General features: G+C 39.5%; 1 protein-coding gene across 1 annotated transcript in view; it reads right to left on the bottom strand.

Annotated features, from left to right (window-relative positions):
* Window positions 1–9,086: 9,086 nt before the first annotated feature.
* The window catches only part of MRPL13 (mitochondrial ribosomal protein L13), a 48,194-nt gene continuing 37,993 nt past the window's right edge, over window positions 9,087–19,287 (bottom strand). Inside the window, exon 7 of the mRNA XM_045895972.3 lies at window positions 9,087–9,360. Within this exon, the coding sequence (XP_045751928.2) occupies window positions 9,339–9,360 (22 nt within the window). The 3' untranslated portion in view covers window positions 9,087–9,338. The remainder of the gene's footprint in view (window positions 9,361–19,287) is intronic.

Genomic DNA, 19,287 nt, shown 5'->3' with positions numbered 1-19,287 from the left:
GTTTTTGAAAGGAATTGGAAATATACCTGTATGGCTAAAGATAGTGTTCAAGGATGGGGAGTGATCAAAGGGGCCATGAACCCAGTAGCTTGGCAGTGTGGACATAGGCTGATGGCTTCTATTGGAAATAGGCTGATGGCTTCTACTGTTATATTTCTAGACAGCTGAACAATGATGTGTATGGTTACCAGGAAGACTGTGGCTTGGACACCATTTTTGAATCTTGACATTTATTTGGTTTTTGAATTTGTATTCCTATCAAAGCAGGCCCTGACTACAGCGAATGCAAGTGCGTTTGGAAGCAATCACCTGCTTTGTTACTTGTTAGGGATTATATTATCTTGGACTTCTTGTCCATGCATTCTTTCCTTAACTGATGAAAGTCTAGATTTCTTACCTTCCTGACTCCAGTATCACCAAAGAGACACTTACATCTAATGTACCAATAATTTCCTATTGGCTTCGATGTTAGAGACTAGCTAGCTTCTGCTAAAACTATATTCTCGTCTTCTCAAATACAAAGTAGATTTTTATTGCCCAGACCCCCTCAGTATGGCTGTATAACATGTTCTCAACCAATGAAATATATATGTGACTTCTGAGTCAAGGAAGTTAAGATGTGTGTGTATGTGTGTGTGTGTTTTGTTTACTTGCTTTTTTCCCATTTGCTACCTGAATGCAGAGGACTACAAGGTCTTTTAGGAGGCTGGAGTCATAAGATGGAAGGTGTTTGGGTTCCGGAATGACTTTGCAAAAAGCCAGTGACTGATTAGGAACATCTGCATTGCATTGTTACATGACCAAGAAATAAACTTTTATAGAGTAACAACAGCCCAGAAATATGTGTGTGTGTTACATTAGCTAACCATATTGTAGCTAATACAGCTGCCGTTACTCATGCAACAAATATTTATTATAGACTATGGGCCTCTTATGTGCCAGACACTCTTAGAGGTTTCCATGAGCCACACGCTGTGTTAGGTGCTGGGATACACAAAAGAAGAGACACATTCTCTGCCTTCAATAAGCTCAGCTCATCAATGGAGCAATAAGCAATTATAACACAATAAAACAATGGTTATATTGATGTATTACATGGGACAGAGATAACAAGGGAGAAGAAATACTTAAGAATGCCTGGAAAGAATAGATGTATGAGCATTTGTGGAAATGGGATTGGTAGAGAATAAATGAAGAGAGTTTATTCCATGGCATAGAGGCATGAGGACATGCTTGTTTGGCAATTACCAATGGTTAAGAAGGACTGAAATGTAAAGTCCTACAATAGAAGTAGAGGGAGATGAGAATGGAGAGGTGGGCTTACAAAACTCTGACAGAGACTTACAGGCCTTACTAAGGTGTGTGGATTTTAGACCAGGTGATGGGGAATCACCAAAGTATTTTGGTTTGGGAGTGATATGAAGAAACCTCTATGTTAGAAGTATCTCTTTGGCTTCAATGTAAGGATGGATTTTGGTATGTGTTGGCTTGAGTTCTTTTGGATGAAACAAGGATTTCAGGGCAGGTGGTTTATTTGGGAGGTGATCTAAAGAAATAGCAATGAAGAGCAGTGCAAATGAGACAGGGAACAAGGGAAAGTCAATATAAAGATAGATAATCAGGATCACTGCTGTAGGCTGCGTGGATTCAGTTCCTTCATGCCCTTTGAGGAGTGAGAGACTGCTTTTTAGAACTGTCTCCAGAGGGTGGGAGGCTGAAGCTTTCCTCCTCTGACTCCCTGTCTCCCACTGGTTGAGCCTTGGTTTTGGGGCTATTAACTTCTAATTTCGGGGACTGTCTTTGCATGACAGTACTATGAGACAGAAAGCAGAAGTTCCTAGCATACGCATGAGATAGGACGCTGCCAGCAGGGTTGCGTCTGAACTCACAGAACTATCCACCATAACTCTGGCTAAGCCATAGGTGAGCAGAAGGGATATGTAATATGAGGGTAGAAATGTGAGTCCGGGAGACTAGTTAGGAACCATTGCGATTTGCCCAAGTTATTACATACATTTGGACTATGGGAATGTGGTTATGGCACAACAACGACGTATCCCTGGCATATTTCAGGCACATGGAATACATCAATAAGATTGATGCACAAAAATCGCTCTCTCATTTGAGCTTGTATTCTAGTGAGAATGATAGAAAATATACAATAAACCTAATAAGTAAGTAAATGACACACACACACATAGGAAGAATGTGTTACGTAAAAGTAAAGGTAAGAGGATTGAAGGAGCTGAGGGTGAGAAGGAAGAGGGCTATAGTTTTAAATAAGGTGGTCAGAGTAGGCCTTACGAGTAGTGACATTTGAGCAAAGACCTGAAGGACAGGGAGGAGGAAGCCACGGAGAGCCTTCACAGCAGTGGAAATGGCGAGAGCATAGGCCCTTGGTGGGAAGATGCCTGGGGTATTCCAGAAGCAGTAAAGTTAGCATGGCCAAGCAGAAGGAGCAGAAGAAGAATTGCAGGAGATAAGATGAGAGTGGTCACTGGGGGCCAGATTACATATTGGGCTGTGGGCCATGGTATAAATGTTGGCTTTTATTCTGAGATAAATGGAAAGTGTGGAGGTCATTTGAATCAAGAAGCAATTCTGGTAGAATGGCGAGGGCAAAAGCTTGAGAGAATTGAAGAGAAAAAGAGGGATTATAAAAAAATGGAGAGAGCAAGTATATTCCACTCTTTGGATGAGTCTTGGTGCAAAAAGGAGCAAAGAAAAAGGGGAGTGTGTGGTGCAAAAAGCAGGGTCAAGAAAAACTTTTTTTTTTTTTACTTCCTTAAGGAGACTCAAATTTGTTTCATTTTTCTTCTTATTTCACTGTCTTGGCATACTGGGGTAAGGGAAGCCGCAGGTGAGTGCCCAGAGGTTTGGTTAAAGGGTCAAAGTGGATCACCTCTTTCTTTCCCACTCTATTCCATCTGTCAAAATTCCTGCTAACTCTGGCTTAAAAACCACAGAAGTCAACCTCTTCTTCCCTTTGCATGTTGGGTAAATTGTATATAAAATATAAATATATAAAATATCCACTTCACCGCCCACTTCCTCTGTCTCCAAGGTAGCAAAATACCTCCCAATCCCTTGACTTTGCTTTGGAAGACATCAACCAGCATGATACACACTGGATGTCCCCGCACATCACACAAGCGGAGGTTTGAAATTTGCTTGCGTGGTTAGGCTTGCTTTCTTGTGTTTCTGTCTTTCACCATGAGAATGTGCCTCATGCCTCCAGCAGCCACTGGCCCAAGGATGGCCAGAGATGTGTGGAATAGACCCGGACCCAGACTGTGGCTTGAAGGCAAGCCCAGTTCCAGCTGGCTGAACTCCAGCTGACTTGCACACACATGAAAGGAAAAAAACAAATGATCGCTTTCGAGTGGTGTTGTGCAAGAGGATCATGGCAATAGCTGAGAGATCTCATACTTAACAGCTACGAATATAACTTTATATAACCTCTCTCTAGGTAACGTATTCTGTCTGCTGTCCGCACCCCTTCACTAGAATGTAGACTCCAGTGTGAAACTGATACCCATTCCAACGTGTGCTTTTTCTTTAACACCTCAAGTAATGAACTCCATTCTCTGTGGACACTGATCGTGTCCCACAGATTCAACTCAATTCTGGAGACAGATCCTGGGACAGATCCTACAGGCTAAGAGCTCAGTCCCCCACTCAATACCAACGACAAATCTAGGTTGTCTCCTGTGCCTCCTGACTGTTCCCACGCCTCCCTCCTTGGGTTTGATTACTTTGCTAAAGCCTCTCACAGAACTCAGGCAGCCCATCGACTCACTGGATCACCAGCTTATTACAAAGGGTATTAAAAGGATACGACTCAACAGCTACATGAAATGACACATGGGGTGAGGTCCCAAACACAAGAGCTTCTGTCCCCATGGGGTTTGGGGCCCGGCATGTTGATGTGCGGATGTATTTTGGTTCGCCAACCTGGAAGCTCTCAGAACCCTGACCTTTCGGCGTTTCACAGAGGCTTTATTACAGAGGCATGACTGATTAACTCACTGGCCACTGGTGATTTATCCAACCTCCAGTCCCTCTGTCTTCCCTGGAGGTCAGGGTGGGACTGAAGGTTCCAATCCTCTACTCTGTGGCTGGTTCTGGCAACCAGTCCCCATCCTTAGGTGCGACCCCAAAGTCATCTCGTTAATATAACAAAATACATCTTTACCACTCTCACCAGTTAGGAAATTCCAAGAGTTTTAGCTCTGTGCCAGAAACAGGATGAAGACCAAATATATACATTTCTTATTATAAATCACAGTAGCACACCATGATAGCAGGAAACTTATTCCCGTATCTATTTCAAGCACCTAGAACAGTTTCCGGAACATAAACATTGGTTGAATGGCTGAATGAAACACAGCAGCTGATCCTTTGTTAATATAGACTGGAGAGCCGGCTGATGAATCACCGCTTCCAAGGTTTAGACTTCGGGGTCCAGTTTTCTGAAGGGTACACATACTCACATTTCTCATGACTTACTGACTCCACCTATACACAGTGCTGGTAACGGTGCGTAATAATGAAATAACTGGCAATATTTTTCTCACACAAGTTGTGAAAATATTTTATTTGGATTTTGTGAATTTGCCAAAAAGTCAAAGACAGTTGCTTATATTATACTCAAAATTTTCTCTAAATACCAAGACCCCTTTGAGTTTTGTGATTGCAAAAGACGTCGGATGGCATCATCACTTCGGAGTGGTGATTCTGAACGATTTAATATAGGCTGATGAGCTGGAGTCCCACCAGAGCACCCTATAAAGCGCAGGTGTCACGCTTGAAACAGTAGGGTCTTCTAGGGGCCTCTGTTTGCAAGGCTTTAATGAGTATTACCTTTGGACTTGAGAAGTGAGGGCAGTGAAAGCAAAGTTAAGCCTTGAAATAAAGATCTGTTTGAAATCAAAGGGTTTCTCGTGGACCAAATGGCACAGATACAAACCCGTGTCTCCTTCTGAGGTCCTGTTTATGCTGCCTTCGTGTGGAAAACGTATCCTAAACCTTGGCGGCCAGCCTACTAGAAGTTGGGGCGCGTGTGGGGCACCCATCTGTTTTACCAGTAGCTGATCTCAGATTTACATTCTTCTAAGGTGAAGCCCTGAGCGGTCGAGATGCTGCAAAACTATTCAACTCTCTTATTTCAGATTTTTGGGCAGAGAGGGAGATACCATTTCTCTGTAAGAGCCTGTATTTAAGTTGAAATGTAGCCTTCGTGTCGGTCTTGGAAAGATCATACCTTCTTAAATAGGGTTTTATCCAATTCAAACTCAGCACTGTGGAGCTTGGCAGCAGAACCCCTCCTGGGGCTCGAAGGCTTTGCAGATTCAGAACTTGCTCCCTGTTCCACCGGGAAGTTTTCAGCCAGGAAGAACAGTGGACAGTTAGTGTTGTTCTTGCTACATGTGGTACTAAGCCCCTTCAACAGGAAAGAAGGTCAGAAAACAAATTATGCAGCAAAAAAAAAAAAAAAAAAAAGATGGGGTCACAAGCACAGTGACAGTGTCTGGGTGCACCTAGCAGGGAATTCGCAACAGAGGAGGAACTATGGTGGGAATCTGATCATGGCCGTTTGCATGTTTTTTTAAACCTCCTTCATCTAAATTAAACCTTACAATTAAAACAAAATTCTGCTTTGCAATCACTTTTAAAGATGGCAACATTGCTTCATTAGCACAATCCTCGCCTCTGGGTCAGCACGTGGCCGGGTCTGTCCACACCAAGGGACATTATCAGTCTCACTGGTCCTAGTTCTTTGTATTTGCTTTGTAAATTTGGAGTAGGAATTAGGACAGGCAAGAAAAGGATTGCATTCTGGGCAACGATGCCTTTAAAAGGCCCGCTGTAGAACCTAGCTTTGAGTTGGCCCACCTGCGAGGTGCTGATGGAAGCCTGGGGATGGCCCCGCCTGCAGAGAAGGGCAGGCCACCGCGCCTACGAAGGAGGCCTTCCAGGGAGGTGCTCCCAACTCGGGTTCAGACTTCACAAGGAGATGGCACCGGACTTCAGCACGGTATCTCCCATGTGGCCAACTTCTGCTGGGGTTGGGGGAAGGTGAACTCTTAGGGCCCCACAAGAGTCAGCCTGACAGAAGGAGGTGCCAAACCAGCGATTACAGTGAGTAGAGCCGTCTGCCCTATAACATGGCATATGCATTCCTAAAAAAATAATCCCTGGATGGCAGAATTTTGCACTCCCAAAATAACAGGGATTATGGGAAAAGGGGAGTTGGGCAGGAAGCTCAGACCTTGTACCGTCTTGTGATACAAGAAAACTATCATAATTTTAAACATAAGTTCCTAAGAAACATGATAGTAAATATAGAATGTTTTGACAAGACATGACGTTGGCTTAGTGGAGGTGTTTATAGTGTGGGGTTGTGGCTTTTGAACTATGGAAAACAGGTAAAAGGAAGATTCAAGTTTTTCGAATGAAATGGGATACCGGAGGTAGATGGCTGTGGTCCTGGTCCTTGTCCTGGTTTTCGTTCCTCTGCATTAGCTTCAAACAGAAATCTGACTTTTCTGGTTTTGTTAGTTCCCACCTCTCATAAAGAAGCTGTTTGCGTGTCCCCAATGAGGAGATGACAGAGTGCTCTCGTGCTGCATCAGATTTGGGGTTACCGTCAACCCCCAGCAAATGAGTGCTTGTCAGGCTTCAGCTGCCTGGAAAACAGGTGATTCTTGGGAAGTTAAGATTACGCTCTTGCCTCGTTTGTTTTCAGTGTTGCCTCCTGTGTTCATGAGTGTGCTTAAGGTCGACCGCCGACAGCAACAGAGCACTCTCGTTTCAGAGCTTTGCAATGCCTAAGGCTTTTCCTTTGCCACTTATGATCAGGACACCACCCTGTGTTTTCCTGAGAGAATACAGTAGGCGATGCCCTTGCGGAAAACTGAGAGAGGTGTTTTGTATTATTCTACCACCGGTCATTATGCGCAGCTGGATGGTGTTTTTCACATTTACCTGGTGTTAGTGAATAGTGCAAAACCGCGTATGAACCAATACAAATTTGGTTTAGTGATTTGATTCCTATTTATCTGCACCAATTTCACATTACACATAGCCATTATATATATATTTATCTATCTATATCTATATATATCAGCTTTCTTTTCCTTCCCATAGGACTCTTGAAATAATTACGGTTTCCTTCTTTTTCTGTAAGAAAACAAAAGTTCTCTTTTGTTTCTTCTCCTCATTTCAGTGATGACTTCAGTAGGAGCCACGATTCCAGTGGTCGGTCTTGTCTTCCTCCCTGAGGTTTCTGGGTCCCCTACAGCGAGTGGTGATTTCCACTTGGCTACCTGTGGTGGTGCTCTCTTACGATACGTACAGGTCAGGCTGTTAAACTCTCGAGCAATGGCAAAAGGGCAGGAAGGTCTGTAATAGAGTCTGCTTCGGGAGGCCATTTACGGAGTGCAAAAGCCTCCCTGCTCTGGTTTTCTCCGTATGCAAAATGGAGTCAGCACCTAATGGTAAGGAGGGGCGACTCAGTCCACCAATATAGCCTTTGTTTAGGTCTAGATGGTTCTACAGGGTCAGGCGGCCCCTCCCCCACCAAGGGGGCTCTCCCACAGCAAGTGAGAGCGGGGTTTATGGTGATCGGTGCCCATATTCTTACTGAATATGATGAGGACTGGGCTCAATGTTACTGTAGAGCATGTTGCTCTGCTCTCACCTCCTCAAATCCTGCAGTTAGAAACCAAGGCTTTCTTTAGTGAGCCTTTCTCAATCAAGAAATACCTGCCGGGCATTGTTTTAGGTGTTTGGGCTACACCAGACTAATTTCCTCTCTATTAAAGCTACTGCATCAGGAGCTGGAGGCTTATTTCATATTGACTCACACCTACGGTTACCACATCACAGGGAAGGGAGGGGGGAGCTTCTTTTTTGGTCCAACGGTTTAAAATAGAACTGCCACTTCCTTGCAAATAGTAGCTGTTGACCTGGACCAGGTTATGCTTGCTTTATTACAGAATTTGTGATACAGAAACATAAACACTTTTTCTCAGCGAGCAGTGGCTAAGTCCATGGGCTTTTGAACCAGACGGCCTGGACTCAAATCCTGATGACCACTCAGCAGTTCACTTCTGTGACCTTGGCCAAGTTACCTAACTTGTTGCTACTTCAGCTTTTCTGTTTTTAAATGGGGTGGGTTACATTATGTACATTATAGGGTTGCTGCATGGATTACATACACTTATATAAAGCTGTTGTGTTTGGCAAGTTGGCAGATGCTTACTAGCAATACTTCCTCTTTAATTTTAGTTACTGTTTTCCTCTTACTTACACACACTTACTAACATCACAGCTCATACAGAGTTAATGTCTGCACCTCTGACACCCAAGGGCACTTATTTACAAGTCGATCTACAGCTCCTTTCCGGTAGACTGTATATGCTCTTAGCTGGGGCAAGACACGTGTGATTTCTATTTTCCCAACACCTAGCACTGTGCCCGGCAAATACCTGTTTGCTGAGTGAATGGGAAAGGTGGTCTGAAATTCACTCCTCGACTGGCCAGGACAAGAGAAGAAAAAAAGCAAAAAAATCAAACTCCCACAAAAATGCCCAAATACAATGGCTCCACGTCTTAATTTCTCAAGAGATTCTGCTAGGGATATTTATCTCAGCAGTCCAGTCTAAGTGCCCTGCACAGAGGTGAATAGGAGCCAACAGGAGAAGATCCGGAGACACCGTGCAGGGGTCTGAACATGGTAGCACAGGCAGGGCAGTGAGATTTCCAGGGAGCAGACAGGCAATAGTTTATTTTGGGGTCATGGAAACCAAGAGCTATATGGGAAAAAGATGATTGCGCTTTGTAAATACCTCAGCGCAAACCTTACCCTTCTGAGCTGGGAGGTTAGCTAAAATAATCACTGAAAGGAAAAGTGAAAGTGGGCCTTGTTTTCTCCAGGGCGGGGGGTGGGGGGCAGAACAGTGATGGCGGAACTTGAGGGAATCTGCACCGACGGGCACTTGTCGGCAACTTTATCTGCACCTAGGTTTGTACCTAGGTACAACACTAGGGTTTGTGTTTTTGTTAAATGAAAAATTGAACAGTTAAACAACTAAGCAATTTTATTCTTATCATCATGTACAACATCCAAACTGGACTACATAATAAAAAAATTCTATAAAATAACGTATCTATCGAAGGATTAGCCCCTCCTGATCTTTCTCCACAAGCTTTCGGTGCCCATGACAAGTTTCTTGTCAAAACGCAGCAGCTGCCTCACTCGGCCTGTAGCTCGGGAGACTCTTCGGGAAGAAGCTTCAGTCACCTCATTGCTCTTTCCAGCAATTTTCATTCTCCTAGAGGCGATAATCTTCAGGTCTGAAAGACAAAAATCAACATTTCTTTCTTTATGAATCATCCTATCATTTTCTCCTGCCTGATGAAGGAAGATTATTTTTCAATTTAAAATGAAAGTAACTGTTCATTGAGAAATTATCTACAAGCATTAGATTTCTGGTGAAAAACACTAAAGCCAAATCATCGTGAAGTGACAATTCCCAAGCTCTTTCGAGAGTATAAATATAGACTGCCTTGTGCCTGTGCGTGAATGTTATAACTTAAAACTTCAACTCCATTTCTGTTCTATTTTTAAATATACTTTCTTAAAGACTTTTTCACAGAAAGGACTGCTATGATCTTTAAAAACCCATATAAGCATATGGATTTGCCTAATCAAGGCCATTTTTGAATGAGTAATTTCCCTATTTATATTATTTTATCATGCTAAATTTATTTTTCATTATGATACAAATACCAAATAAATGTATAAACACCAGGCCTTTGATATTTTAATTACATACATATAACTGGTCTTTTCCTCATTCATGCATTTATAGGATTAATCATACTTGAAAGTTACTTCCAGTAGAAAATTAAAACAAAAAACACTTTTTTTTAGGGAAATGTTGAATCTTAACAGTGGAGAAAATGAAGAACAGGAAATTACAAAATGCAAAAAAATGTTCAAGTGTCCTTTTATCTTTTCCACAGGTGTATCTGTAGGTGTTGAGCTCCCATGCGATTTTCAGAAGGGAGTTTGTAATCAGTAAATTGAATAGATGTTTTTGAAACAGCTGTAAAAATATTCGATAGTTTGAGTTCCCTTAAAAAGTAGATGAACTCTGTCTGCCCCGAAATAACTTATCTAGTCCCTTTCTACACTCACAGCATGTTTTCTTCAACAGAATACTCACAAGATACCAGACAGCTCAGCTATGAAGACCAACAGTCTAGTGGCTGAGTAAATAAACTACATTACAATTTAAAGTTATTATTTAACTCCGAGGAATACGGGCTCTGATCTGGGAAACCAGCCAAATATGCTTCACCGTATCAGCTGTTCTAGAACAACTAGAGGAGAAACTGCAGGATTCTGTCACTGTTTTTGAAATCTCTTTCCAAATGTAAAAACTACATCCAAAGTCTGGGAAATGACAGTGTGGTTCGAGAGCTCAATGTGGCTCCCAAGTGCATCCTTTTAATCTTTGGCTAGTGACTCAATTTAGTGGAAGCAGTTCCCAGTCAGGAGACACCAGCACATTTGAAACTACTTCTTCTGTTCAGCTGGTTCATGTAATTACGACTAAAGGATGGTGACGATGTCATCAGAAAGGAATCTTCTAAGCTAAGGTCCTAACAAGAAGTCTCTGCAACTCCACTCGATAAAACTAAATGTGCTTAGTCTAGTTGTTTCCACACCAAAGGTTAATTTATCAAGTAACAATGAGATGACAAAAGGACCTTTTGGTGGGATTTACAAATAAAACTGGAAATGTGTGTGAAGGGTGTAATCCGTGATCCAAGGTATGTAGTAGGTAGTGACCTGAAAGCTCTAGGGGGCTAATAAGGCCCCAATCTGTTTCAAGAAGATTTTCTGGCGGGAATAGAGGAGGATAAAGAAGAGGGCTGTGTTGGGGCTGTAACAGTGATGAGTGAGAAGAAAGGACAGGTTCAGGATTTAAGAGGCAGAAAAGTACCATGTTGGTGGGGAGAAGGTGGGAAGGGACAGGGAAAAGGGAAGGGGCCAGGGAGATGGAGGAAGAAGGAGCTACTAGAAAATGAGGATTCAGGGATGATCCCTGATTTTCAGCTTGAAGACCTCCGTGAATGGCGACGCTGCTGATCTCTTCAGGATAGGGAATACAGGCAGAGGAACAGACTGGAAGGGGGGGAAGGATCTTGGTTTTGAAAATGGTAAGATTTGGACATGACAGGCAGCTAGCGATTAGGATGTGGAGTTTAGGAGAAAGGGGGCAAAGAGGGAGACCTGTCAAGAGTCCCTACCACAAATTCCTTCTTTTCCATCCCACTTCTGCATATCAAGTGGCCCTGCCTAAAAAATCTTCAGTAGTCCTCCACTGCTTTGTCACAATTCAAACAGCCCAGAAACCAATATATAACCCTCCATGACACGGCCTCAGCTAACACTTCTGAGTTATTCCTTCTACATCCCATTCCTTTACATTCTGATCCCATTACACTACCCGCTACTGCCCAGATAAAAACTTTCATACCTCTTGACTTGGGTACTTGAGCTTTTTTTCTGCCTGATAGACTTGACTAATCCTTCAAAATCCACCTCAAAAATCATATCATCTGGGTAGCCCTCCACGACCTTCCTTTCTAACTTAGGGCTCCTCTTTGTGAGATTGCCAGAGAATCTCATGCATACTTCTATTACAGTGTTTCTCAAATTATACTTGACTTTATGTAAATAAATGTTACTTATGTAAGATGTGCTGAATGCTTATTAGATGCCATGAAGTACACCAACTGCTTCACATGCATTATCTCATTTTATTCTCATAACTACATTGTGAGAAAGACACTTTATCAATCTCATTGTATAGTTGACAATATTGAGGCTCAGAGAAGCTGGGTGACTAGCCTAAGGATACACAGCTAGGAAGTGGATGGTAGGGGCCTAGTGCAGACCTCCTGACTGCAAGTGCCTGCATGCACCATTTTATTCTATCACTTCTAGTAGGCTGTTGGTTCCTTTGAAGGCAGGGTCCCCGTATAACTGAGATTATGCCTCCAGCAATTAGCACAGTGCCCAGCATATAGTGGATATCTGTAAGATATCTGTCATTACAGTACAGTGACTGCCTTGAAAATGCCACTTTGTTTTACAAACTCTTCCTTTTTTTACAGAAGGTAGTCAGGATCTTTTATGAATTGTTAATTTGCTTCCAGGAGGGGAAAACAATATCATGGCCAAGGGACTAGGTACTTTAGATGTTGGCATAGCCAGAAACATCAACTTATACTGGAGGCAATTAATGGTATTATATGGCGTTCAGTAGGTACCCTTGTGGGGAAAAGTGAGGCTTTTACATTAAATACGGTTTTATTTCTCCACACGCACGTGCACACACAAAAGCAGGCACACATCCAATGCATTTATACTGCTTACCTTCTTCCACTAAAAGGAATCCAAGGTAAGAAAGGGGAGGGGAGGTCTATTTACCTGAGTGCTTCTCCAACTTCAGTGGGTATACACATCGCTTGGGCTCTTGTGAAAATGCAGATTCAGATTCAGTTAATCTGTAGAGAGGCTCATGATTCTACATTTCCAACAAGCTCCGATATGCTGCAGTGCTGGTCTATGGACCACAGGATGACTTAGCAAGGGTTCACCTTAGACCTCCCACAGAGCTACTCATAAGACCGAGGGGATGACTATTTGAAGATGCTGAAGAAGCAAATGAAGTAAATTTCTAAAACTAACCTGCGCCTAAGAGAAGGTAACATACTTCCTCCTTAGCCAGAGGTGATTCCGTTTGCTGTACAGTATCCTTCACAGCTCTACCCACAAGAGGACTTTATTGACAGGCAGTTTTAAGCTTTTCCGATACAATAATAATTTTAAATTATGATAACATGTACTGATGAGGCTGGATACCGGAATTCCTTTGGTATCTATCATCAAAGAAAGCTTAAATTGTAGTCCATGTAGTTACTAGATTAAATAATTTTTAAAAGCAAGACACCTGGCATCTAATATATTGCTTTTCATAGTATGGATGCTTAAATGTTGTTTGAAACTTTAGTGAACTTAAATGAAATGACTTAATCCTTTGCTAGAAGGATGATGAGCAAATTTATATTCTATATCTATTTGCCTTAGTTCTTCGTTGCTGTTTCAGTGCAAATAAAAAATCATGAAGTTTTAAAATAAAAGATAATCTTAAATAAGGTTAATGTTTTTGTAAATAACAGTATTCTAAAATAATCTCAGGAAATCTTTAAAGAGACATTTCAAATGCTGTTACAGAAAATTAATCTCTATTAATTTTTATAGAAATGTTTTCCTTGACAGAAATAAGTTATATTTTAACAAAATTACCATAATCTTTTCTTTATATATGTAATACAAAGTATCCAAAACTAAAAATATCAGAGTTACACTAAAGCACAGACTGTTAAGGAAAATTTCTATTTTAGCTATAACTATTAAGCCAGCTTTAAGAAAGAAGCAAAGCCCAAAATATGAATTTACCATACTTGATGAATTAAAAGTCAATTCCTCTTTCAGGAAGATAAGACTCCACTCATTTATTCATTGAATAACGATTACTGAATGTCAGGTCTACCCGTGGGCACTGGGAACACAGCAGCAAGCAAGACAAAGTTCTGTCTGTAGACCGTGCATTTTCTCATAGAGGGAGATGCACACACACACACACACACACATATGTACACTTTGACCTCTGAGGTGAAAGCTAAAAATGTTAAGCTTTCATAGATATATTTAGGGTAATTTGGGAGATTAATGCATCTTCAAAGAATTAGCCAACATTAAGACTTTCCTTAATCCATTTTCTAAATTGTGCTAAAATTACACAGCTACTAAATGTTCTATAGCAGTAATTCATTTTGCACTTAATGCTTGTCACTAGCAGAAAACTGCCTTCAAACACTATGGTTTTTAAAAAAAATCACTTTTTTGAATGAAGAAACAGGACTTAAAAAAGGGCTGTCTGAAGAAGTATTCTATGGTACTTGTGATTGCTCAGAAACTTGAAAGTTAAAATCATACCACCTCTCACAAAATTCTCAATTTTCCATAGCAAATCCTTTACCACTGACATCCCTATGCAAAATGTTGCCAGTCACTCACTAAATGAAACAGGCAAAATACCGCCACTCATTAAAATTTAGGACAAAGATTGACAGAGGCCAACACATTTTAAATTATCTTGAAAATGGGGACATTTCTATAAAAAAATTTATCTTTTGACTTCAGGAAAAATCTTTAGGGAGATTTTAGTTTTCATTGTAAAATGATGGGACAGATCCATTTGGTTTGTGAATAAAATGAAATATAAAGCTATAAAACACACAGATAATGTGATGGTTCAGTTAGACACTTAATATTATTTATCCCATTAAGATAATTTATTTTGCAGAAGAAAAAAGCATTTGAATTTCAGTTGTGAATCCACGAAATTGGGTATAACTTAAGTGTAATAAATCTCAAAAATATTTTATTCTCCCTTAGGTCTTATGTCTTTTCACTCATAAATAATATTTGTCAGTATAATGTTTATTCCAACAAAATATTTAAATGAGAAAAAAAACAAACGAGAATAAAACTTGGACAGTGGAGTAATCTTAAGAGCAATAAAAGGTCAGTTTGATTGAGTTTTAAGTCATTTCCATTGTACTGATGAAACTATTTAGAATAAACAGTCACAGGAAATCTGGTACCAGTGCATATTCCTTGAACTAAAATTCTTTGAACTAAAGATGTCAGCCGTACAGGAAATCGTGAGGCAGAATAATGGTGCCTTTATACTCATTTCTCCAGGCACTGTACCATGTACCAAATCCTGATTAGAAAAAGTTCAATAGTGCTTTAAAAAACAAACAACTAAATTAATAGGATTGTTAAAAAAATTTTTTAAATCAACTTACTGCTTTTTTCAGTTAAAATAAATCATGAAACACTATGTCAAAAACTAATGATGTAATGTATGGTGATTAACATAACATAATAAAATAAAAAAATGAAAAAATAAGAGAGACATGAATTCTGAAGGAAAAAAAAAGGAAATCTCTTTTGAAATGAGGATTAAATGGGATGATATATAAGCTCTTAATATACATGTAAGAATAATATACTTAAAAATTCAAAAAAAAAATAGGAATTGCTGTTACATTCAATTATCACTTTTAAGTCGTAAGCTCTACTGGCTTGGAATGATTTGGTTTGGTTGTTCAAGTAGAGATTGTTTTTAATTTTAACAACCAGTCCTAATCTGTTCATTGCCAAAAGAACAGTAAAGTTTAGAATGTCTAATTTGAGCAAAATTCAGCACTGGAAATACTGAGGTCTACAGTTTTTGCCAATGCAGAGCTGGTTGAAATAATGGGAAAATTGGAATATAATCCTGCTCCTGAAGTCCAGCTAATAACTTCTGTCTGTGAAGAGCAGCAAATTAAGTTAAATCTTGTAGGAAAATGCCATATGACCAGACTAGCATAAAATTATGGAAAATCTTGAAGATGTCCAGATCCCAATTCCTTGTGGGTTTTGAAAAGGTAAAAATCCTTCTTTACAGTCTTTAAATAAATTAAGCCTCTGATGTGAAGCACTTTTATAAAAGAGGCATAGGTAAAAATACTGTTTTCTGCATATTAATTTAAATACAACTGAAAATCTGTAGATTTTTAGAACTGGTAAGTTTCCTATCGGAAGGCAGGTATAAGTTTAAATCATTGCTCTCTCCTAGAGCTACAGACTAGACTACACAGGATGCTCACCAAGGCCCTTTTCCAGGGCTAATGTCCCCACACCTGTGTTCCTTTTACAGTGCTGGAGGCATCACCCAGGAAACATAAACCAAATCCTGCTTTCAGCAAAGACAAGTCAGGGCCAATCACGACTGCCCTCGTATCTCTCCACTTCCATCCCTGCCACTCTCTTCTTTGCAGGCACACTTCCAATAGCACACTCTGCAGAGGGCATTAACCGCTGGACACATGGGTTTTCATATAAACAACTCTTTTCAAGATTTATTGATGCTGACCTTTCCACACTTAATTTCTATATAAAGGTGAGGGGTTTGCTTAAAATAACGCATTACGGACTTAATGAGTGAGGAATACAAAAATATATTTCTTTTTTCATATCGTTACATCACTCACTCTATGGACTATGTGAAGCAACTCCAGTTGAAATTTTCCACATACCTTGTTTTTCCTAAGAAAAGCTCTCCTACAGAATTTTGTAAAAATGAAAATAAAGTTTAAAATGATCCAAGTTTTATTTTTACCCTACATAATGAAAAGTTTCCATTGCAGTGATAGCATTATAATTTCTACGATTATTGTGGTTTTGTAATGTGTTGGCAAAACTACAATGATTATGGAAATAATTACTGACAGAATTAAAATAAGTTGACCATTTGAAAGCCACAACGCAGGCAAATGAATTGTGAAGAAAAAACAGTGCTGTTGCTTTTTCTTTGACAGACAAATTCTCCGTGCATACCCTCCAATCATCACTTGCACATGGCAACCACACATTTATTTTGTACCATCAAGAAACAAATTATAATTTCATAACATATTCTAACACTATGTATGCATGAGCTATAAAAAATACTAATACACCAAGTATATCCACTAATTTAAGAAGTGAGGTTTATAGGCAATACTTCTCATACAAGAAAATGACTTTTAGTTATTAAAGTTCAGTTGTCTCATAAATATCAGTTTCTTTCCTTCTTGTCTAACATTGTTTTAAAAATGACTATACAACTAGCATAAGAAGATCTGCATAAACTGAAATTAGGCCTGAGAGAGCATAACTTTTGTAAGCAATTTAAAATAATTTAAAGGAAATCCCAAAAATGGAACTTTTAATTAAGATTAAAACAATTTTGTCAATCATCTACTGGGTTCAAACCTTAGTTCTGACTATCATTACTGTTTGACCGTTGCTCAAAAGCCTTAGTTTCTACTAGAAAAGCTAATAAACATACATTGACCAAAAGCTAATAACAGTTCCAATTAAAAAATGTACCTTTCTACATTATCAACATATTTTAAATTTTATTACTAGGGAAACAAAAACCAAAGCAGGCTATTTTTATGCCTCTTGATTTAGGTGCAATCCAGGTACATCTGTTTCAGTCAAGTCTCTGCAGATTCACCATCAGATCTATCTTGACTAAATTCCAATTGCTACATTCCCAAGAAGATTATATTGTTGGCTTAGCTATTTTGGGTGGAATGAGAGCATATTTTAAGCAGCCTCTTTCTCCAAAAGGAGAAAAAAATTTTTTTCTCATGAAAGCAAATCTACCAGTAATGAGAAATCCCATTTTCAATGGGTTGCCCTGCATAGTGTGTTACATATTTTCATTTTTACTCTAATGTCTATAATATTTAATAACAGAACTTTATGAAATGGCAAACAACTAAAATGGCAACATTCATTAAAGTGGTCAGTGGCCACATGGGGCGAATGAAACTTAATTAAAATGACAAAAAATACAAGTTCCATTCCTCAGTCACACTAGCCACAGTGTAAGTACTCAAGACCCACATGTGGCCAAGAGTCACTATATTAGCTCAGATACAGAACTTTTTCATCATGTGGAAAGTTCTATTAGACAGTCCTGGCCATTTAAATTGTAATATGTAAGTATGTACCCACATTAGAATGCAAGCTGGTGCAGCCACTCTGGAAAACAGTATGGAGGTTCCTCAAAAAGTTGAAAATAGAGCTACCATATGATCCAGCAATTGCACTACTGGGTATTTACCCCAAAGATACAAAAGTAGGGATCCAAAAGGGTACGTGCACCCCGACGTTTATAGCAGCAATGTCCACAATAGCCAAACTGTGGAAAGAGCCAAGATGTCCATCGACAGATGAATGGATAAAGAAGATGTGGTATATATATACAATGGAATATTATGCAGCCATCAAAAGGAATGAGATCTTGCCATTTGCAACGACGTGGATGGAACTGGAGGGTATTATGTTGAGCGAAATAAGTCAAACAGAGAAAGACATGTATCATATGATCTCACTGATACGAGGAATTCTTAATCGCAGGAAACAAACTGAGGGTTGCTGGAGTGGGGGGTGGGGTGGGAGGAAAGAACATACTTTAATAAAGCCCAAAGGCAAGGCTGGGGCCTTAATGCATATTCTTATCAGAGGGAAATTTGGAATGAAAAGAAAGGGCAGGGAAATACATCTCCATAGTAGTCTAAAAAATGCATCAAGTTACTCTAAGTTTCTCTAAAAGTCTCCTTAAAAATAATTCTAGAAAAACCCTTCCTAGTTCCATTAATATAATAAAGGCACTCAGTCATCTTCTAATTTGTTTTAAATGAGCCAGGAATCATTTAGTATAATGAGCAGTTATGATCAGTACTCTTTATTCATGATATACAACTCCAAATGCATAACCCAAATAAGCACATATTTGATTAAATAGCACCTTTGGTATTTCTAGTTAAAAAAAAAAAAGTACCATATACCCCTTTTGGTTCAGAATATAATCATTTATGATGGTGTTTCTACAAAAAAATCAGATATGACATTCTTAGACTTACAGAACTTCATACAGCATGGTAACCTACCAAAATCCAAAGACCACTTAAAATACTTTTTTATGATATAACTTTTTAAAGCAAAATATTTGAGAACTACATAGGACTTAAGTACACTCACATAAGATGCTACAAGAGACACTCAGGCAGAGTGGTTAGGACGATGACCTTAGGCTTGAATCCCTAATCCACCATTTAACAATCGTATGATCTTAGTCAAATTACTTTTCTTTCTGTGCCTACATTTCCTTTTCTATGAAAAAATGAGGATAAAAAATATAAGACATAGACACACACACAAACACAAACAGTGGAAGCTAACACACCAAAATGTTAACTATGGTGAGATTATTTGCTTCCTTAAGTTTGTATCTTATTCATAGTTTCTACAATGAACATTTAACATTTTTTAAAAAAGATTTATTTATTTTAGTGAGAGAGAGCAAGAGCAAGGGGAGGGGCAAAGGGAGAGAGAAAATCTCAAGCAGAGTCCTGCTCAGTATAGAGCCCACTGTGGGGCTCAATCTGATGACCCTGAGATCATGACCTAAGCGGAAATCAAGAGTCGGACACTTAATCGACTGAGCCACCCAAGCGCCCCAAACATTTAACACGTTTCATTTTTTTAATTTTTTTTTAAAGATGTTATTTATTTATTTGAGAGAGAGA

Source organism: Mirounga angustirostris, unplaced genomic scaffold (assembly GCF_029215605.1).
Source record: "Mirounga angustirostris isolate CCGP_5_RB_7025 unplaced genomic scaffold, mMirAng1.0.hap1 SCAF_4, whole genome shotgun sequence".
Taxonomy (NCBI): Eukaryota; Metazoa; Chordata; class Mammalia; order Carnivora; family Phocidae; genus Mirounga; species Mirounga angustirostris.
This window is presented reverse-complemented; position numbering and strand designations above follow the sequence as displayed.